Source organism: Bactrocera dorsalis, chromosome 2 (genome assembly GCF_023373825.1).
Source record: "Bactrocera dorsalis isolate Fly_Bdor chromosome 2, ASM2337382v1, whole genome shotgun sequence".
NCBI lineage: Eukaryota > Metazoa > Arthropoda > Insecta > Diptera > Tephritidae > Bactrocera > Bactrocera dorsalis.
In genome coordinates this window covers 81,744,729-81,763,307 of record NC_064304.1, presented here as the reverse complement: position 1 = coordinate 81,763,307, position 18,579 = coordinate 81,744,729, and the positions used below count along the sequence as shown (strand labels likewise).

Sequence of the window (18,579 nt, the reverse complement as noted above, 5' to 3'; positions counted from 1 at the left end):
TAGAGTAGTGCGAGGGAAACAGGAATATGAATAGGGATACTCTATAATGGAGAGTTACGTCGCCAATTCTCTATATCAAGGTTTTAACTGATCTTCAGGAAAAGGTAATTGCCTACGCGGACGACATAGCTATCTCACGAACCACTCCAACAATGGCATTGAACGTCTTACTACTTATACCACCGTGGAATATATATATATATATATATATTTTATTGTAACGTAACAAGATATGGTTTTACATTTCATTCGAATTGCAACTAGTGAATATTTTTCATAATTTATAGTGAAAAAACAATAAAAGCTCTATTAAGAAGTTTTTTTTCAAAATCTAAACTTTGTATTAAAAACTAAATATTATAATATTTGTTATTTGCGTAGAAGGTCATGAAGCGTCGTTCTTTTCAATCTGCGTCTGCTATTTCTAGTCTCTCCTATCTATTACATTTCGTCCAAACTATTTGAAGCTGTAGTCATGAGAAGGCATCAGAATATAATTGAAGAAAAGGGACTTATGCCTAGTCATCACTTCGGATTTAGATCTCAACATTCCACGATCGATCAAGTTCATCGAATAAGGAGCATAATCGAAGATGAGATTGAAAAAAAGCAAATTTGCACAGCTATTTTTCTTGACGTATCCCAGGCGTTAGGTAGAGTATGGCACCATAGCTTACTTAAACACTCTTATACATTTTGTTTACTAGCGATATGCCTACGCCGCCAAAAAGTACAATCGCCACATTTGCATTCATTACTACTGGTAAAGATGTATTAGAGTCGTCGAACAAAATGCAGTCTTCAATCAACCTAATTGTATAATTGACACAAAAATGGAACATTACTCTCAACGAATTGAAATCTATACATATAAACTTCACTAATAAAACTGCTACGTATATCCCCTTATATATTGGGAATGAAGTAATTCTGTACTCGGCGAAATATCTTGGTTTGACGCTGGATGCAAAGTTAATGTGGAAGGAGCATATACAAAGAAAAGTTGCAGAACTAAAACTAAAATATTGTGGTGTTGTTGCACCGTTATACATCGAAATGGTGCAAAGATTCCAAAATAAAGTTATGCGACAAATTGTGAATTCCCCGTGGTACATACAGAATCCAGATCTACGAGGTGTGTTCAAAAAGTATCGCGAATTTTGTGTTTTTTCAAAAATTATTTATTTATTCATGAATATCTATTTTGTCCCCTTCAAAGTAATCCCCATGAGATATTATACAATTGGGCCAACGGTTTTTCCAATCTTCGAAGCACTTCAAAAAATCATTTTTATTTTATCTTCTTCAGCTCCTCCTTCGATGCCATCTTTATCTCGTCAAGAGAAGCGTAACGTCGTCCTTTCATGGGTCTCTTCAGTTTAGGAAACAAGAAAAATTCACACGGGGCCAGATCTGAAAAATACGGTGGCTGCGGCATCATTAGTGTGTTGTTTTTGGCCAAAAAGGTCGCGCACAAGCAACGATGTGTGAGCAGGGGCGTTATCGTGGTGCAAAAGTCAATTTTTGTTCTTCCACAAATCCGGGCGTTTCTGGCGGATTGCTTCGCGCAAATTGCGCATAACTTACAGGTAATATTCCTTATTGACCGTTCTTCCCTGTGGCAAGAACTAATGATGCACCACGCCCCTGCAATCGAAGAAAACTGTCAGCAAACTGTCGCGATACTTTTTGAACACACCTCGTACATAGTGATCTTCACATGAAAATGGTTCGGGAAGTCATTCGCGAAACGGCATTGAAACATGCCACAAGGTTGCAAAACCACGTAAACGCTGAAGCCCGACAACTAGGAGAGACCGTTGAATATAGCTTCAAGTTATATGACTGCGAAAGATGCGCTCAAACTCAGAAAATTTGGTTACTTAGATGACACTATGGAATCCTCGAACTTTTTAATTTGGACCTTATAGCTTACCCCGGCTGTCACTTCTCTCCTCACAGGCGGTGAGTTTCTTTAAGAGGGCAGCCTGCTTTAGAGGCATCAAAAAATTTATTTTTTTTAAGATTTTTTGGGAGGGAAAGAAATAATTGATTAAAGCAAATCGTCTAGGGTTTGTAGTTATATTTTTAAACATTATCTGAAAATTTTTTAGATACGAAATCTTTGATATTCTGCCGTTGGGAAGCAATTCCCCCATGCATCTCGTATGTGCATTTGTCGGACGACGGGCAGGATCCAGGTCGCAATTTTTATCGGAAACAAAAAATTCAAAGAGATTCATATTTGTTAATAACTTATCTTCTAGTTAAACTAAGAAAACTCCAAAAAAGTGTAAAATTAAAATTTTTTTTTAAATATAAAAAAAATGGTTTTTGACCAAAAAAATTTTACTTTATGTTGTTAAAAATATGTTCAAACTTCACTTTTCTTAGCTTTTTTCAGTTTAAATATATTCTTAGACCATTTTTAAAGAGACTTCATAAAAAAAATCGATTTTTTTAAGCTTCTAAAGCAGGGTCCCCTCTTAAGGATGGATCAAAGCTTGCGGGGAGAGTTGGTGGAAGAGTATATTGTTGGGAACTTCTATCAGCTCCAATTTTAGGCTTCCTGTCGACTGCAACATCCTCCAGCATCTCAGCATAAGTTCGCTATGTATGTCTAGACCCTTTATTTCTAGCATCGGATATTTTATGATTATACTAATTTGGGTGTCTGGCCACAGCGGTATTGCAAGAAAAGGTAATGCTGCTGAGCTTGCTAGGAGTGGTGCTTCAGTCTTAATAATAGCGGAATGGAGTTTTAGACCGGCTCGGCAAGGCTTGGTCAGCTACTAGCTGCTGTGCAGTAACAAGATCCTTGTGGTCAAGGGTAAACCGTAAGAGGTTTAGGGATCTCTTCGTATTCAACAATGTTCACCTTGCAATGGTTGTAACTGCACACTCTGATCGGGATTCATTTAGTAAAATTGAACATTTACCGGATGCCAGCTGAATCAGCTCTTTCGAAGAGGATGAGATAGAAACATTTCAACAATTCCTCTTGGATCTCATACTTTTAGACATTTGGGTGAAATAGCAGAAATAGAAAAAAACACTCTAGTTGATTTGTGATAGGTTCAGGGAATTTTGGTCGAAAGAACTGTAAATAACTGTCTAAGTGTGATCTATTACCTTGCCTAACTTATAAATACTCATAAAAAAATTAATTTCTAACCATTCGTATTTTTCAACTTTAAACTCATAGTCAATAATCCTTAGTTAATAATTCAAAATTAATACCAACTCACCAAACTGATCATTACTTGACACTTCCATTGTGACCGCCAACATCTTGAGTTCACCCAATTCAGAAACATGTTACCAACATAAAACATTTGCGGCCAACACCCAACGAATTCATAACGAAAACACCGCACGAACGACTCAATGATGACTCGCGATGAATGGAGGTGGTGGCACATGCACCCAGCAATCGAGTTTCATACCTATGTATGAATTTGTAACTACAATAAGAGCTTTGAGGGTCGTCTAGCCACTGTCAATGCGCTCCGCTTGTCAAACAGTTTCTCTCTCCGAGTGTACTTTACGATTATGTGTACTGGAAGTGGCACAACAACAAAAACTATTTATAAATACATGGATGCGGGGAACATTTTAAACTGCAAAAAAGCTGCACTCACGCCAGCAGCAATGGAGGTTGTGATTTAGTGGCGGCAATGGCAGCGCGCCCATGTCATTGTCATCGTTTGAAGTTTTATTATTTTTCTTCATGTTGCACCATGACAATGTAACTTCAATGCAACTTCGTACGCCTCCCACACCGATTTCCTTCTTTTATAAAGGGTTATTCGACGAGAATGGATTGATTTAGGGACATTGTTGTGATCGTGTGGTTTCCTAAGAATAAATCGTGAGATCACAAAACTTTAATATTTGTGATAAATAGATAAATTGAAACTACAATTTACTGAAACAAGGTCAAACAGTGTAATTAATAATTAAACCGAAGACGATTGAAGAGGTGATAATCACTGTAATAGGTGTCAGAGATCATAAGCTTTCCAAGACAGATGGAGTTCTCCATGGAGGATTTAATTCTCGGAAAATTTCTTGGTATTTACTTCTGGTTGTCTAAAGTTACCATATTATATATAATGGGAATAGAGATCTTGCACATCATTGAACAAGAATGCACCAAGTTAAGAAATTCCCGTTAACTTCCAGGTAATCAGTACCGTAAAGAATATAACCTGCTGTCATAAGCCGTTATTTCCTCAAGATCATGAAGATGCCATTGAATGTTGTAAACTAGTCCACGAAATATGTTATTGACGTCATCAATTAGAAATAGGAAAATTATTCACAGTTGGAATCAATCGGCTTCTAAACCCAAAGCATGTGGTCTTCACGTATAGTTAATATTACATAGCATAGTCGAAATACTAACGAAATACTTAATCAACAAATCCGTGTAAAAAATAGAAAAAGAGGCGACTTTAATAGGTTAAATACTTTATATTGTAGATAATCTAAAAAAGAAACAATCCTAGTTAATGATCTTTGGTCGAATTTTAGGTTTAGTTCTATGGAATGATAATATCCGACTTATTTATATTCTATGTAAACTAGAATAACGTTTGGTTCCAATGAAATACACAAGAAATTGAGGTTATGGTTAACTCGCTTTGAGCTGAAACAAGAATTTATCAGACATTGACGGATATTGCAAGTAGGACTACGATGTACTAAAAGCGCATTTATAATATCTCCGAAAAGATTAAATTACAGGTTAGTATATTTGCATATCAAACGCCACATATTGGAGCACCCTTTAATGTCAACATTAATTTTACTTTTTTTGTTGCCTCACTCGCAAATTACCATCATTATTTTAATTCTTATTTATAGACATGGCAATAGTTGCCTCCAACCTAAAACATCGAAGTGCAACAAAAAACAAGGTAACTACAACAATAGCAACAACCAACTGGCTGCTATGAGTACAAGAGGTTGCATGCAACAGTTGCTGTAACGCGCACAATGTTAATTTGCATTTCACAACATGGCAACCATGCCCTTCTGACGCCGCCACTCAAGAGCCGTAGTCACAAGGGGCAACAACAAAACTATCAGTATTTATGTATTTATTTATTAAACATAGCACATAGCTATAAAATGCTTCAGTTGTGTGTGTATGTTGATCTTTTGCAAGCGTATCTTGGGTTTTTGCTCTCAGCAACAGTTGAGATCCGGTTTCCAACTTCATCTCGCTGTGTATACCCACACACGTTTTTACTGCGGGTATTTATGTATGTGTGCGCCAGCCGCTGACCTACTTCCGGTAGTTGTAGCACAACTCAATTGTTCTTGTTTTTGTCGTCGCGGATGTCACTGTGTTTCACCGGTTGTTATTGTTGCTTTGGTAATGCTTTTGCGTCAACGTATAGTGCGCGGCGGTGGTAGCTAAGTTTCTGCAACATTTCGTGGCAACTTAGCACTCTAGCCAACTTCGTTTGTATTTGGTTCGGCTAAGCTTCATCGGTTATTGAATATTTAAGTAAGAATATGATGAATGATGAATGCTCAGCAGGATGGTTCGTTATAAATATTCAGTAATTTTCGACAAAACCGTTATTAGGAGACACTTGTCGATTTCTCTTATTTTCACACCGTCAAAAGTATTTGTCCTGTGTAAATCTGGGTGGTAAAGCTTGAATGGTTTGGGAGATATATATAGTCAATTAAATTTTTTAGAAGGCAGGGTCACATCCACTTTTTAAAGAGTTTTAACCCATTGGCGATGAGGTGATACAAGTGCTACTTCGGACTGAGTAGGTAATTCAGAAGAAAAGTTCTCTCTCGACAAACAAAAATAAAACTGTATAAGTCATGAGTTTTCGAGAGAAAAGTTCTGTGGAAAATGTATGGTCCTTTGCGCATTCGCCACGACGAATTCGATGGAACGATGAGATATACGACGACATTGACATAGTTAAGCAAATTAAAAGACAGCGGCTACGCTAGCTAGGTCAAGTTGTCCAAATAGAAGAAAGCACTCCAGCTCTGAAAGCATACGACGCAGTACCCGCCGGGGAAGCAGAGGAAGATGAAAACCTCTACTCCGTTGAAGAGATCAGGTGGAGAAGGACCTGGCTACACTTGGTATTTCGAATTGGCGCCAAATTGCAAAAAGAAGAAACGACTGGGCGCTGTTATTAACTCGTCTATAACCGATGTTTGTGCCAGTGAAAAAGAAGAACCAAATCCTAAGGGGACAATCGCTAAAATAAGAAATGCAAGGCCTTATAGAAAGTTTTAAGCGGTAAATCGCAGTGCGTCATTGCGTAAAAGCCAACACAAGAAGCAAGGTTTCAAGCAACCGATCTCAAACTGAAATTAAATATACTTAAATATTATTACCCTATATCCTTCATAGCACTCTCTTGGTCACATTTAATATCAATGATACTGCCAGTTTTGTTTAAGAGCGTCATCCAGACTCTTAAATAAAAAGAAGTGGTTAGTTTTCTTAACGGTCGAACAACTCTATCTCTAATATCTTGACAATCTGTGGCGAATATTATACTGTGTCCATTCCTTATTCTTCCATTGAGCGTTAAAACGTCGAATTACATAAAGGAAAGCATTCTTAGTTTTCTGAATGAATAAAGTGCCTTAACGAAATTGATATCTGCAGAGATATTTTTTATCTACAGAATCGTGAAACTGGAAGAAACTGGCACGCGTACGTGAGTTCACCGACCTATACACCGATAAGCCCACTAAACATCAAACCACTAATTTGGTTCATGGTCATCTAAAAATATTGAAATCCCTACTGGCAAAAAGGCTGAAGTGTGAGTTTATATCTTGAGGAAATGGCAAGCGCGCTGTTTGGTCGGCTAATTGCTTATAAAACATTTCTCTAAACGCACGTGCAGTTTTATTTGTTCACAGATTTATATACATGAGTAGTTTTCCAAATACCAGTCATTTGATTTCATGATATCAAATAATCGATAATTCTAATAAACACTTTTTATTAGGGTGTCTCTTATTTTCGATTCCGCTCAGATCAGGCGCCCATACCATTATTTTAGCTTAGCTATAATCTTAGATGCATGCCATTAAGAGTGAGGTTAGGGATTTCTTAACTAATGTCGAGAGTACGGTCAATGAGCTGTTCTGCTGTTGGAATGGATAGTACTTTAAAACTCTGAACCGGTCGTAGTGGGAATTGTACAACGCTATAAAGTTCTGTTGCTTTACCTGCTTTCAGGTGTTTCTACTCTTTTATTATGTTTAAAAATAGAAGGCTTCATTCGACGAGCTTACTTTAAATGAGGTAATAAGGAACTCATTCTCAGACGACTAATTTATTTGTGTTTTCATGCACTTATCACCCTCGCATGGTCTAACGTATACGAGAACGTGAGTTATATTGTTTACGAAAGAAATGTATGTATTTTCTTTTGTATTTACATTCCCCTTGGTGGGAAAAATGCTGAATCATTTTTTTGCTTTATAAAAATTTGCGCCAAATGGAATAATTATATAAATAAGCAATGTAAATAAGCAATAGTATACCTTTATTGCTTTATGGATATGTGAAAGCTATCTACACTATACAAAAAGTTGTATATAAAAGCGGGTCAACATTGACCTAGCTGTCTGTCTTTCAAGTCCTTTGAAGCAGTGGTTTAACATGTGCTATCAGCTGATTCGTGTATTGTGTTTCGTAAGTTCTTGGCGTTTGGGAGTGATCAACGCAAATTTTCAATACAATCTCGAGCATTTTCCGGTTTTGCAAAACGAAACCGCAAATTTCTCGCGTGGCATCAGCGACCTCATTGAGCGCATACAAACCGAGCGTGCATTCGTTAGTTACTTTCTGCTAAGGAAGCATCCAGCCGATTGCGTCGATGAACAGTTACCGACAAATTTCGGCTTGCCATTCATGCAGCTGAACGAGAGTGAACGTTCTTACGTACGAGGCACCGGCAGTAGCTTCTTATTGGCAATATTATGTCTTCGACAACTCAACGATAAAGACTTCATGTTGAAGTTCTCTGCGGATTTGCAGCACATACGCACTAGACGCATATTGGTTATTCACAATAAAAACTTGGCGCAGAGTACACATTCCGAAATCGAGACATTCTTTCGTAATTGTATGCAAGTAAAATTTTTGCACGTTATACTCGTACATCGCGATTTCGCTGAGACAAACATCTTCCACTCATTCAATCAATTTCCCGACTTGCAAGTGGAGACACGTGATCTACGTGCCACAACGCCAATCTATCCGAATCGCTTGGCAGATGTCGCAAAAAAGAAGCTGCGCGTATTGGTCGATCAAATAGAGCCGATTACAATGTTGTACGAGATCGGTGATAAACTTATTTTAGAAGGTTATATTGGTTACTTTGTAAAGACGTTCGCTTTGCGATACAATTTTGTGTTATGGCTGCCGGACGAATATGAGTCCAGCATAAAGCGTGTAATCTCTATTGAGGAGATACGACAGGCGGCGCGCAATGACTCGATAGATCTGGGCGCGAGCTTATCAACACCGCAAAAGCAGGAAAACTTACATGAGTACATCTATCCGGTTGAGTTTTTTCAGTGGCTAACCATGTTGCCGGTGGAACCACATATGGAAACATATTATTTTTTCATCTCCATCTTCACTCCCACTACTTTAGTTGGTATATTTGTTATAACCTGGTGCTTATGCGTGGTCTATGTTGTACAATTGAAACTTAAGTGCCAAACTCTTCGTTGGAATCGTCAATTTTTGTTGCTAGTTTTAATGCCTTGGCATCTTGACTTACTACGCGGTTTGCTAAATCAGTCAACCGATATGCGCTTGAATTCCGCCACTCGACGCATTATTTTCATACTAGTTTTTGCGCTCGGTGGTGCTCTGAATAATTTTTTCTCCACAAAAATGGTGAACTGGTTAACTCTGCCCCCACAAAAAAAACCAATTAAAAGTTTTGAAGATGTTACTGAGCGCAATCTGCAGATACAGATCGCCGAACCAGATATAGCTGAGATTAAGTTCTATCGTGGTGAGCAGTTTTGGAAGAAGCATGCTCACAGCTTTAAAGTGGTGTGTAGGTATGATGAGTTTCTTGGTAATATACGTAATATGGATACACGTTATGGTTATTTGATAGACACCTTAACTTGGCCGATAATCGCACAACGTCAAATGTACTTCAAACATCCGTTATTTCGTTTATCCGAAAGTCTTTACTATACGAAGGGCTCACTTCTCAGTTTGCCGATAAGTGAGAATTCCATGTACAAAGATTTGTTGAGTGAATTCGTCATGCGCTCACGTGAATCGGGCCTGTTAGGTTATTGGTATAGTAGAACATTCTACACAATGGTCTCCATTGGACGTTTCAATTTTACAGATCTTAGTACGAACCAGATACACGAAATGTTAACTTTGAAGGAGTTCGAGTGGGTTTGGATCGCGTATGCTGTTGGAGTTGGCTTCAGTGGTCTCGTTTTTATATTAGAATGCATCTGGTATTACAAAGTGTAATGCATAATACTGCTATTGTGATTTCTTAAAGAATATTATTGTGCTTTAAGAAGTTCTTAAAGTTGTATGAATATATGTGTTATTAATATGGTGAAAATAATATGTATTGTACTATATATTACACATATGTAATATAAATGTTATAAGTTGACAAATAGATAGAGAATTGATGGTTGATGGAGGTCTTAAAATGTTTTGGCTACTGTATTGGAGATAAAGCGTGACAATGCTAGCCTCGTACCAAAAGTCCTGAATCTTTTGCTAAAACGAACAGGAAAGGTCGAAAACGAGATCCTTGACAACGTAGCTGAAGATCCCCATTCGTCAACCGCATAATTAGTGTTAATGAGACGTGGGTTTATGAATATGACGTCGAAACGGTTCAATAATCTTCGAGTCAAATAACTAGTGTATATGGAATTGTATTAAGCATTGCCATGTTTGTGTACTTATATAATAAGGATTTGTATATATTGGTACATCTATTTATTAAAATACGTGAAAATGTATATAGGTTTTTGTTTGTCAGATCAAATTGTAAAATAAAAGGCTGGTTTGGAAGAAATTTATCTTGATGGCGAAAACTTTTTAGGTCCAAAACATTTATAGAATACACAAAAATGTATGTTTTAATAATAATAAAATTTGCTCAAATGACGTACATACATACATACAAATGCGTGTACGAGTATCACCCAAAAATCACGTGAATACAAAATCAGTCAACAAATGAATTTCATATAAAGTCACACGATGTAAAAAACGAAGGTGGTGCAAAGCACAAAAGAAGCCATGCAGGCATTAAATGAATGTGTACTTACCGAAAGTCGAAATTAAACGAAATGCCCTCAGTAACCAAACTGGTCTCGACAGCAAACTACTCACTATTACATACATTTGTACATATATGCGTAAGTATATGTCTGCATGTGGGTTGGTTAAGGGGCTATACTAGTGTGAAAAAATTTTTATTTTGCTTTTTGGATAGTTTATATTTCCAATAATACCTTGTGAAATCGGCAAGGTCGTGTCTTGAATAGTTTTTGGATGGCAGCGTTCTAAAGAGCGACTGTTCGGAGGTACAAACATATTTATATGAGTAAAATTTTAAACGCGTTTTCCTCAAAACGACATTTTTCAAAATTGCTGACATCATAACTCAACGAGAAATTAACCGATCGGCTTCAAATTAAGAGGGGGTATTGTTGAATACATTTACATTAACATTTGTCATAAAAAAACGACCTTTTTTTACGTAAAAAACGATTCTTTTTTTTACTACTACACCATTTTGTTAATTTTTGATATTTTTCAAAGATCGACCCTGAACAGGTTACATTAAGTTTGTCACGAAATTTGTAACACCCAGAAGGAAGCGTCGGAGACCCTATAAAGTATATATATAAATGATCAGTATGTCGAGCTGAGTCGATTTAGTAATGTCCGTCTGTCTGTCTGTCTTTCTGTATATATACGAACTAGTCCCTCAATTTTTAAGATGTCGTTTTGAAATTTTGCAAGCGTCAACTTCTCTTCAAGAAGCTGTTCATTTGTCGGAACGGCCGATATTGGACCATTATAACATATATGTAGTTGCCATACAAACTGAACGATCGGAATCAAATGCTTGAAATTTGATATAGATTATTTTCTAAGGCAACAATGTAATTTCCGAAGAAATTGTTCAGATCGGTTAACTATAGCATATAGCTGCCATACAAACTGAACGATTGAAATCAAATGCTTGTATGGAAAACTTTCACATTCGACAAGATATATTCACGAAATTTGGTATAGATTATTTTCTAAGGCGACAATGTCATTTCCGAAGCAAGTGTTTAGATCGGATTACTATAGCATATAGCTTCCATACAAACTGAACACATAGTTACTAACAGAAATGCACCTGTGAAGGGTATTTAGCTTCAGTGCAACGGAAGTTAACGGTTTTTCTTGTTTTTGTTTCTGCTATTCATTTGGCCGAAATCATGTCAGCAGCTGGGGCACTTTTTTTTGGCACCTCCGAAGACAGTTCATAACTCTCAAAATCAAAATCTTTAAATATGGCTGAAAATGGTCCTTATTACGTTCAAAGCAGTTCGAAACATTTAATGAAGTACTTTCTTTTAAAAAACTTCACCAAAATCGCCTGGTATAGCCCCTTAAGCGGATACATGTAAAAGTGGCGTGAACTCTGGAAAGTGTGTGGCATGCCACGCAGTTGACGTAGATCAATGCAGAGAACAACAACAAGAAAGAATGTGAAATAGGTGGGAGAAGCTGCAGCCGAAGAATGAGGCAACGGCAGCAATAACAAAACACTAACAAACACAAGTACAACAACAACAATAACTATAGCAATTAAGCAGTTAAGCAAGAACAATCGACGCTGTTTGAAGTTTTCGGTGCTGCTGTCAGTCGCCAGCAGTGCAGAGCACTGATATTGACTTGGCAGCAGTCGAGCAAAGCACGCTAGAAGTGCCCAGCAGCCAACAGCCAAGCCGGCAAGCCAACCCAGCAATGAGTCTGCGCAATCAAGTGTTGTGGCGCATAACGGTCCGCCTTACAGAGCCCGCAAATGAAGTTTACAGACTGCCACAAATACACTAACAAGCATTCCATTTCTTCTTATTTTTGGTAGAGTACGCACACATACATATTTATATGTATCTTCTTCGTTGGCATAAGAATTTGGTTTTGTAAAGTTTTGTTCGCAGCGCTTGCTGGCGCGGTAGCGGCTGCGACTGAGCAGCAGCAAATCGAATCGTAACGCATCACATCGCATTACGCGCATATAACGGTGAATTGTCGAAAAATCATGACCGACAATGGGATGGCTCTTTGTTGGCTGTGTGTTTATAATTATTTTTGCTGCTTTTACTCGCCGTCTTTAGTGATTTGTTGCGCAGCTTGTTGCTTCTTCAGTTGCTGGTTGCTTTTATATTGTGCTCGCTCTTGTTGTTGTTGATGCTTAATTTAAATTTTTTCTCAGTGGTGCGTAGGTATTTTAATGAGCATACTAGTTAGTCATTGGGGTTTTCAGTTTTATGCTTTTTACCATATTTTTTAATTTTGTAGATTTTTATATTTAGATTATTCCACTTAGCGAAACAAGTTTCAAAAGTCGTGGACATTAATCGGTTTTAAAAATTTTGAGCACTAGGTTGCCTCCTTAATTTCTTAAAGAAATCCCATAATTTTCTAATATTTTAAGTAAAAACCAGTTATAGGTTCAGAGCTTCCTTTATTTCGTACCTGGGTGCTTAAAAAGTATGATCCGATTTCAAATATGTATTGTTAGAAAAGAGTTTGAAGCAGTATACATACATATGTGCTAAGTTTTATTCTAATATCTGATGAAATTCAATATTGCATTATATGGGAAGCTCAAGGGGAAGGCAGATCGAGCTGCTACACAAGTCTCAAGCTCGCTGAAAGTGAGTTCAAACTAGTCAATGAGTGCATGACCTCACTAGCAGTAGTACCAAGCTACTTCCACAATAAACTTGTCTGGCAGTCTGGGTATGAGCTTCGCGCGAGTTCAGCAAACGTTGGGCAGTAACCAGTATTCGAGCGGTTGCGAAAGCCCATGGCCCAGAGAGTAACATAAAAGGTCCATTCAACTCATTCAACTGGTATCTCTTAGCAAGGCTAAAGATTTGAAAGGACGCAACTTGCCCATGTTCAGCAAGATATGCCCCATAGAGGATATTCTTGAAAATCATACGAAAAGATGCAGCAAAGGTTTCAAGACCACAGTATACTCTTTAGAACTCAAAGATCTGATCTAGCGGTTAATGTCCACGAAATACTAAATTAATGGAGAGATCGGCAGTGAATGTGTAACACCAGGATGTGTCGAACGCGATTCCCCAATAGATTACGATACTCCACTGCCTGATTTTGAAGAAATTTGAAAGGCAATTACTTACCTTGAAAGCAACAAAACCGCGAGGGCCTTTGGATGGCCGGCGCGTTGAACTGACAAGGTGCAAGAATACCATACGCGAATGGTATTGGTGCGATGTTAGCTCTGCTTTTCCAGACTGGTTAAGAAAGTGAAGCATATGGTTTTGGTAGGGGACAAGGATCATCAAGCAAATAGTCGTCGTACTCTTGATTTAGTTCCCACGTTATTGTTTTAAGTCATAACTTTGATATATTCAATTGGTGAGAAACAGGTAAAAGAAGAAAGGACACGGCTATAATTGCGTAAGCAATGTCTACGCCTGTAAAGAAGAAGAAAGTGAAATATTTTCCTAAATTTTAATATTATGCTATAAGTGGGTGTGGTCATAGTGCGATTTTAAATTATAGGGATATTTGCTTATTGGTTTATTATTATATCATGAACAGGATATTTTAAGTTTGCCACGAAGTTTGTAACACCTATTTGAAAATATCGAGGACCCTTTTAAGTGTGTATATAAATGATTAACGTGAGGAGCTGAATCGATTTGTCTGTCTGTACATGTGCAAACTAGTACTTACTGATATTTTTCTGTTTTTAATATCGTTATTTAGAATTATATTCGCTGTTTGCTTTTCATTTTTTTAAATATAAATAACAAATATATTTATTATAATAATCAATCTCATTTATTTGATTTTTAGGTTATCAGCTTTGATGTATCTGAAAATGCAATGTTATAATCGCAACTAACCGTCAAAGAGCAAATGGTATTAGCCATCACCATTTCATCGACCCTCACTACTCGCGGCATTCACTATACAAACGCTGCTCTATTAATCGAAAATCAAATCTTTTAAAAAAGTATTTGGATTGGAGTGATATCTCTCATGATCGTTGAACTACATAATGAGTATAAGTGAACATTTAAGTGTCAGAACAAAAGACTTAAGACACAAACTTTGTCAAGGAAAGACAAACTAATGCTAATATCTGGCAAAAAAAGCTTATTTGAGTGTTTGTATGTGCTCTAACAAGCGACTTACACTTCCTCAAAAGCTCTTTCTGGTCCATGGCAAATATGTTTGAATCTCTCAAGTACATACATATATATATATATATATATGTATATATGTATATACACGTATATGTGGAAAACATAAGCGTAGTTTTTTTCGTATCGGAATGAATGAGAACTGTGCAAATAATGGAACACACGCTTCATTGTTCACAAACTTGAGTAAAAGCCTTTCGAAGCAACTCAATTTCGTTCGATAAAAATACATGTACATACATATTTACGTGCCGCAAAACCGAGGCATGAAACAAACCGTTTGACGTTATGCAGTTGAAAACAGCAAATAAGCCAAAAAGGCATAGAAATGCAAACAAATTTCAAAAGACAAAGCCACCAACAACGACAACAAATCTAACAATATCAGTAACAACAACAAAAGGGTTAAGCGTGAACAACAAGAACAGTTAGAGCACTTTATTGTGTCCATGCCGAGATTTTTCAGTTTAAACTTTGGATTTATGTGTGTCAAATGGCAATCAAACACCCGAGCAAACAATGAGTACAATAAACAAATCAATAAGGCGGTACACAAACACTTCCATACATATTCTTGCTACAAACAGCCGCGGTGTCTTAGAGTTGGCGTGCGTATACAAGCCCTCTGTAGTGCGGCTGCAACGCAACAAAGGAGCACATAAACAGAAAGAAAAGCAAATTGTAAGTGAATAATGGAAATAATGAAAGAAAGAAAGAATATGAATATAATTTTGAGAGGTGACCGGTTAAAGCGACGTATGTCAAATGGCAAATGAATGCCTTAAGTGGTATCAAATGCTTGTAGAATCACATGTGTGCTTTTACATAAACATAAACATATATACATACGAGCACTCAATCACATACGTAGGTTACCTTTTCTTTTTCGGGATTTAACAGTGTTGCAATCTGGCAACTCACAACTTTATCGTACATATTCAGACATTTTGATATACGAGCGCTATTTGTGTTGCTTACAGTAACTTCAAATATTCCTCTCGGCCAAATTGATTTATTCAATTTTTGGTAATGAGGCGAGGTAGTAAATCATACCAAGATCCATGCCAAGATGGATTTCTTGAAGGTCGTACAAAAACAGTTGTTGTTCAGGAAACTATTGAAGCCGTTCGCAAACTGATATATACACATATCATATTACATAAAGGGGATTTGAAGAACTATAAACAAACATTTCTTTGTCAGTGTCTTTCAACAATGATTGAAACAACTTTATTTCTGAGCACTCAAAATATTGAATCGATGGGTCTTCCACTGTATAGTCCTGACTTGGCACCGAATAACTTCTTTTTATTCCCTTATCGAAAAGGTTAACTAAAAGGTCAACGCATGCATGCAAAATTGTATAGATCTTAATGGAAAGTATTCTCAAAAACAATAAATCGATTTTCGATGATTGGCATTTGTTTTTGTTCTCTAATTTCGAAATATAAAAGGCGACCCTCGTATACGTCAACTGGTGCATACCCTAAATTATATCAGAATGTGTTTCGGAAAGTACAACAGTTTTTTTTGGGTCATATGTGAACCAGAACACAACTAGTTACAATGAAATGAGTTTTAATAATTATAAATATGCAATAAAGCATTTAAAAGTGGGACGTTCGAGAGTTATTTTTTTAAGTATTACCAAATACTGAACAAAAATTTAACTATCATCTTCCAAATTTGACTCAGACTGAAAATCCTTATTATCGCATTCAAAATGGACACCTGAGGCAATAGAAATATATATATATATGCCAATGCCTATGATAATGCCGTTCGTTATTATCTTACAATAAGTAGCATTCACTATTTGTTGGATTTGTGTAAAAGTATTAATAGGAAATGGTAAAAATTATTAAAAAAAAACTTCCGAAGCTTTATAATAAAAATTTTTCTGACTAGTGTTGCCAATTCGAACTAAAAAGTTTAATATTTAAACATTATACTCGTATATTACAAGATGGATATAAATTTAACGGGTTTTAACCGTGATTTAGATTGGGCTGTAGCGTTTATTCAAAAACCATGAATCTCATATGGGCAGACATTTTTCCTTTGTGGCCTAAGAGTGGTGAATCATCAGATTTACATGAATTGTAGAAGAATTTTCTCGGTTTTCTTATAGACGGTATAAATATGTATGCTTGAGATGTGTAAGAATATGCATATTATTTTACAACTATTTTTCTTTCGAAATGTGTCTTCAAGTTGTCATTGAATCTGAAACAGAATGAAATACTTGGCAATCGCAACGCATAACATTTCAAAAAGTTATCCAAATAGTGCTTTTATACTTCTTCTGCATACGTACATACGAGAACATTACCTATGTTTTCTACGTGGTTAAAGCACTTCGGAACTGTGCCTTCAAATGCGCTCATATCCATTTAACGGTCGACAGCTACCCGTTGGTTGGGCTTTTATTTAACAATTATTGATATTTGTACAACTTTGGTGGCTTTTTAATAGACCCAAATGTGCCGCAAGCTCGGCCATTTTATCTAAGTAAATCAAACTTCCACCATACACGCGTATTTATATATATATGAACATGTACGTACAGACTTAAGTGCGTGTGGCAAGCAGTGTATAGTAAGCTTAACTGGTGTTTCGTGTGAGACCACAGTGAGAGTCGTTTATTTTGCGGTAAAGAATTTGTAGTAAGAAGAGATGCAGAAATGCAACAAAAAACAGGGGAAGCAAATATTACTTAAATGGATGCATGCAAGCTATTTCTTTGTGTAAATTATATTTAGATGATATTAGGAAGAAATGTAAAAAATAATATGATTTTCAAAGATTTTTTTTTTATTTTCCGTTGACTTGTAAATCAACAGCGCTGTAACTAAGTAAATGAGTGCAATGGCAAACAAAAAACAAGTAAGGAAGGGCTAAGTTCGGGTGTCACCGAACATTTTATACTCTCGCATGATAAAGTGATAATCGAGATTTCATTATCCGTCATTTACATATTTTTTTATTTTGCTGTAAAATTAATTAGATTAGTAGTTCCTGAGATATGGTTTTTGGTCCATAAGTGCGCGATGCCATGCCCATTTTCAATTTTTAAAAAAAGCCTGGGTGCAGCTTCCTTCTGCCATTTCTTCCGTAAAATTTAGTGTTTCTGACGTTTTTTGTTAGTCGGTTAACGCACTTTTAGTGATTTTCAACATAACCTTTGTATGGGAGGTGGGCGTGGTTATTATCCGATTTCTTCCATTTTTGAACTGTATATGGAAATGCCTAAACGAAACGACTCTATAGAGTTTGGTTGACATAGCTATAGTAGTTTCCGAGATATGTACAAAAAACTTAGTAGGGGGCGGCCAAAAAAGTTACGTCCAAATATGTCCCTCCCTAATGCAATCCTTTGTGCCAAATTTCACTTTAATATCTTTATTTATGGCTTAGTTATGACACTTTATAGGTTTTCGGTTTTCGCCATTTTGTGGGCGTGACAGTGGGCCGATTTTGCCCATCTTCGAACTTAACCTTCTTATGGAGCCAAGAAATACGTGTACCAAGTTTCATCATGATATCTCAATTTTTACTCAATTTACAGCTTGCACGGGCGGACGGACAGACGGACGGACGGAAAGACAGACATCCGGATTTCAACTCTACTCGCCACCCTGATCACTTTGGTATACATAACCCTATTTCTGACTCTTTTAGTTTTAGGACTTACAAACAACCGTTAAGTGAACAAAACTATAATAGCAACTTTGTTGCGAGAGTATAAAAATCGTGTTTTAGTTAAAACCTTAACTTAGGACTTGGACGAAGGAAAAACAAACTAAAAATTGTATTTTGGCAGACATTTTACAAAGAAATGGAAATTTCGCGACATTTTTTTTCAAATAGTAGTAACCGAAAAAAGAAATCTCTCAACTAAGTCTTTAAAAATTGTATCTCAAAGACCTGTGTAAAATTTCATAAAGATCGGTTGAGAAGTTCTCAAGAAATCTTGCCAACCGTCTTCAAGAACACAGTTTCCAGAAAAATGCGTTTAAAGGCGGCGCACTTAGCCTAACTAGCTCAAGTTCTCAACGCCCTATCTCCGAAACCAGTACTCGGATCAACTTGAAA

The 18,579-nt window shown here is 36.7% G+C and overlaps 1 protein-coding gene across 1 annotated transcript; it reads left to right on the top strand.

The window, feature by feature from the left end:
• The first annotated feature begins 7,495 nt into the window (after positions 1-7,495).
• LOC105223230 (uncharacterized) lies at positions 7,496-9,906 on the top strand. The gene has a single exon (XM_011200880.2). The coding sequence runs from the start codon at positions 7,667-7,669 to the stop codon at positions 9,518-9,520; it is 1,854 nt and encodes a 617-aa protein (XP_011199182.2). The 5' UTR covers positions 7,496-7,666; the 3' UTR covers positions 9,521-9,906.
• Positions 9,907-18,579: the final 8,673 nt, after the last annotated feature.

What these genes read in the sequence shown, in the direction of transcription:
- LOC105223230 (XM_011200880.2), top strand. Translation starts at nt 7,667, where the DNA reads ATGTGCTATCAGCTGATTCGTGTATTGTGTTTCGTAAGTTCTTGGCGT.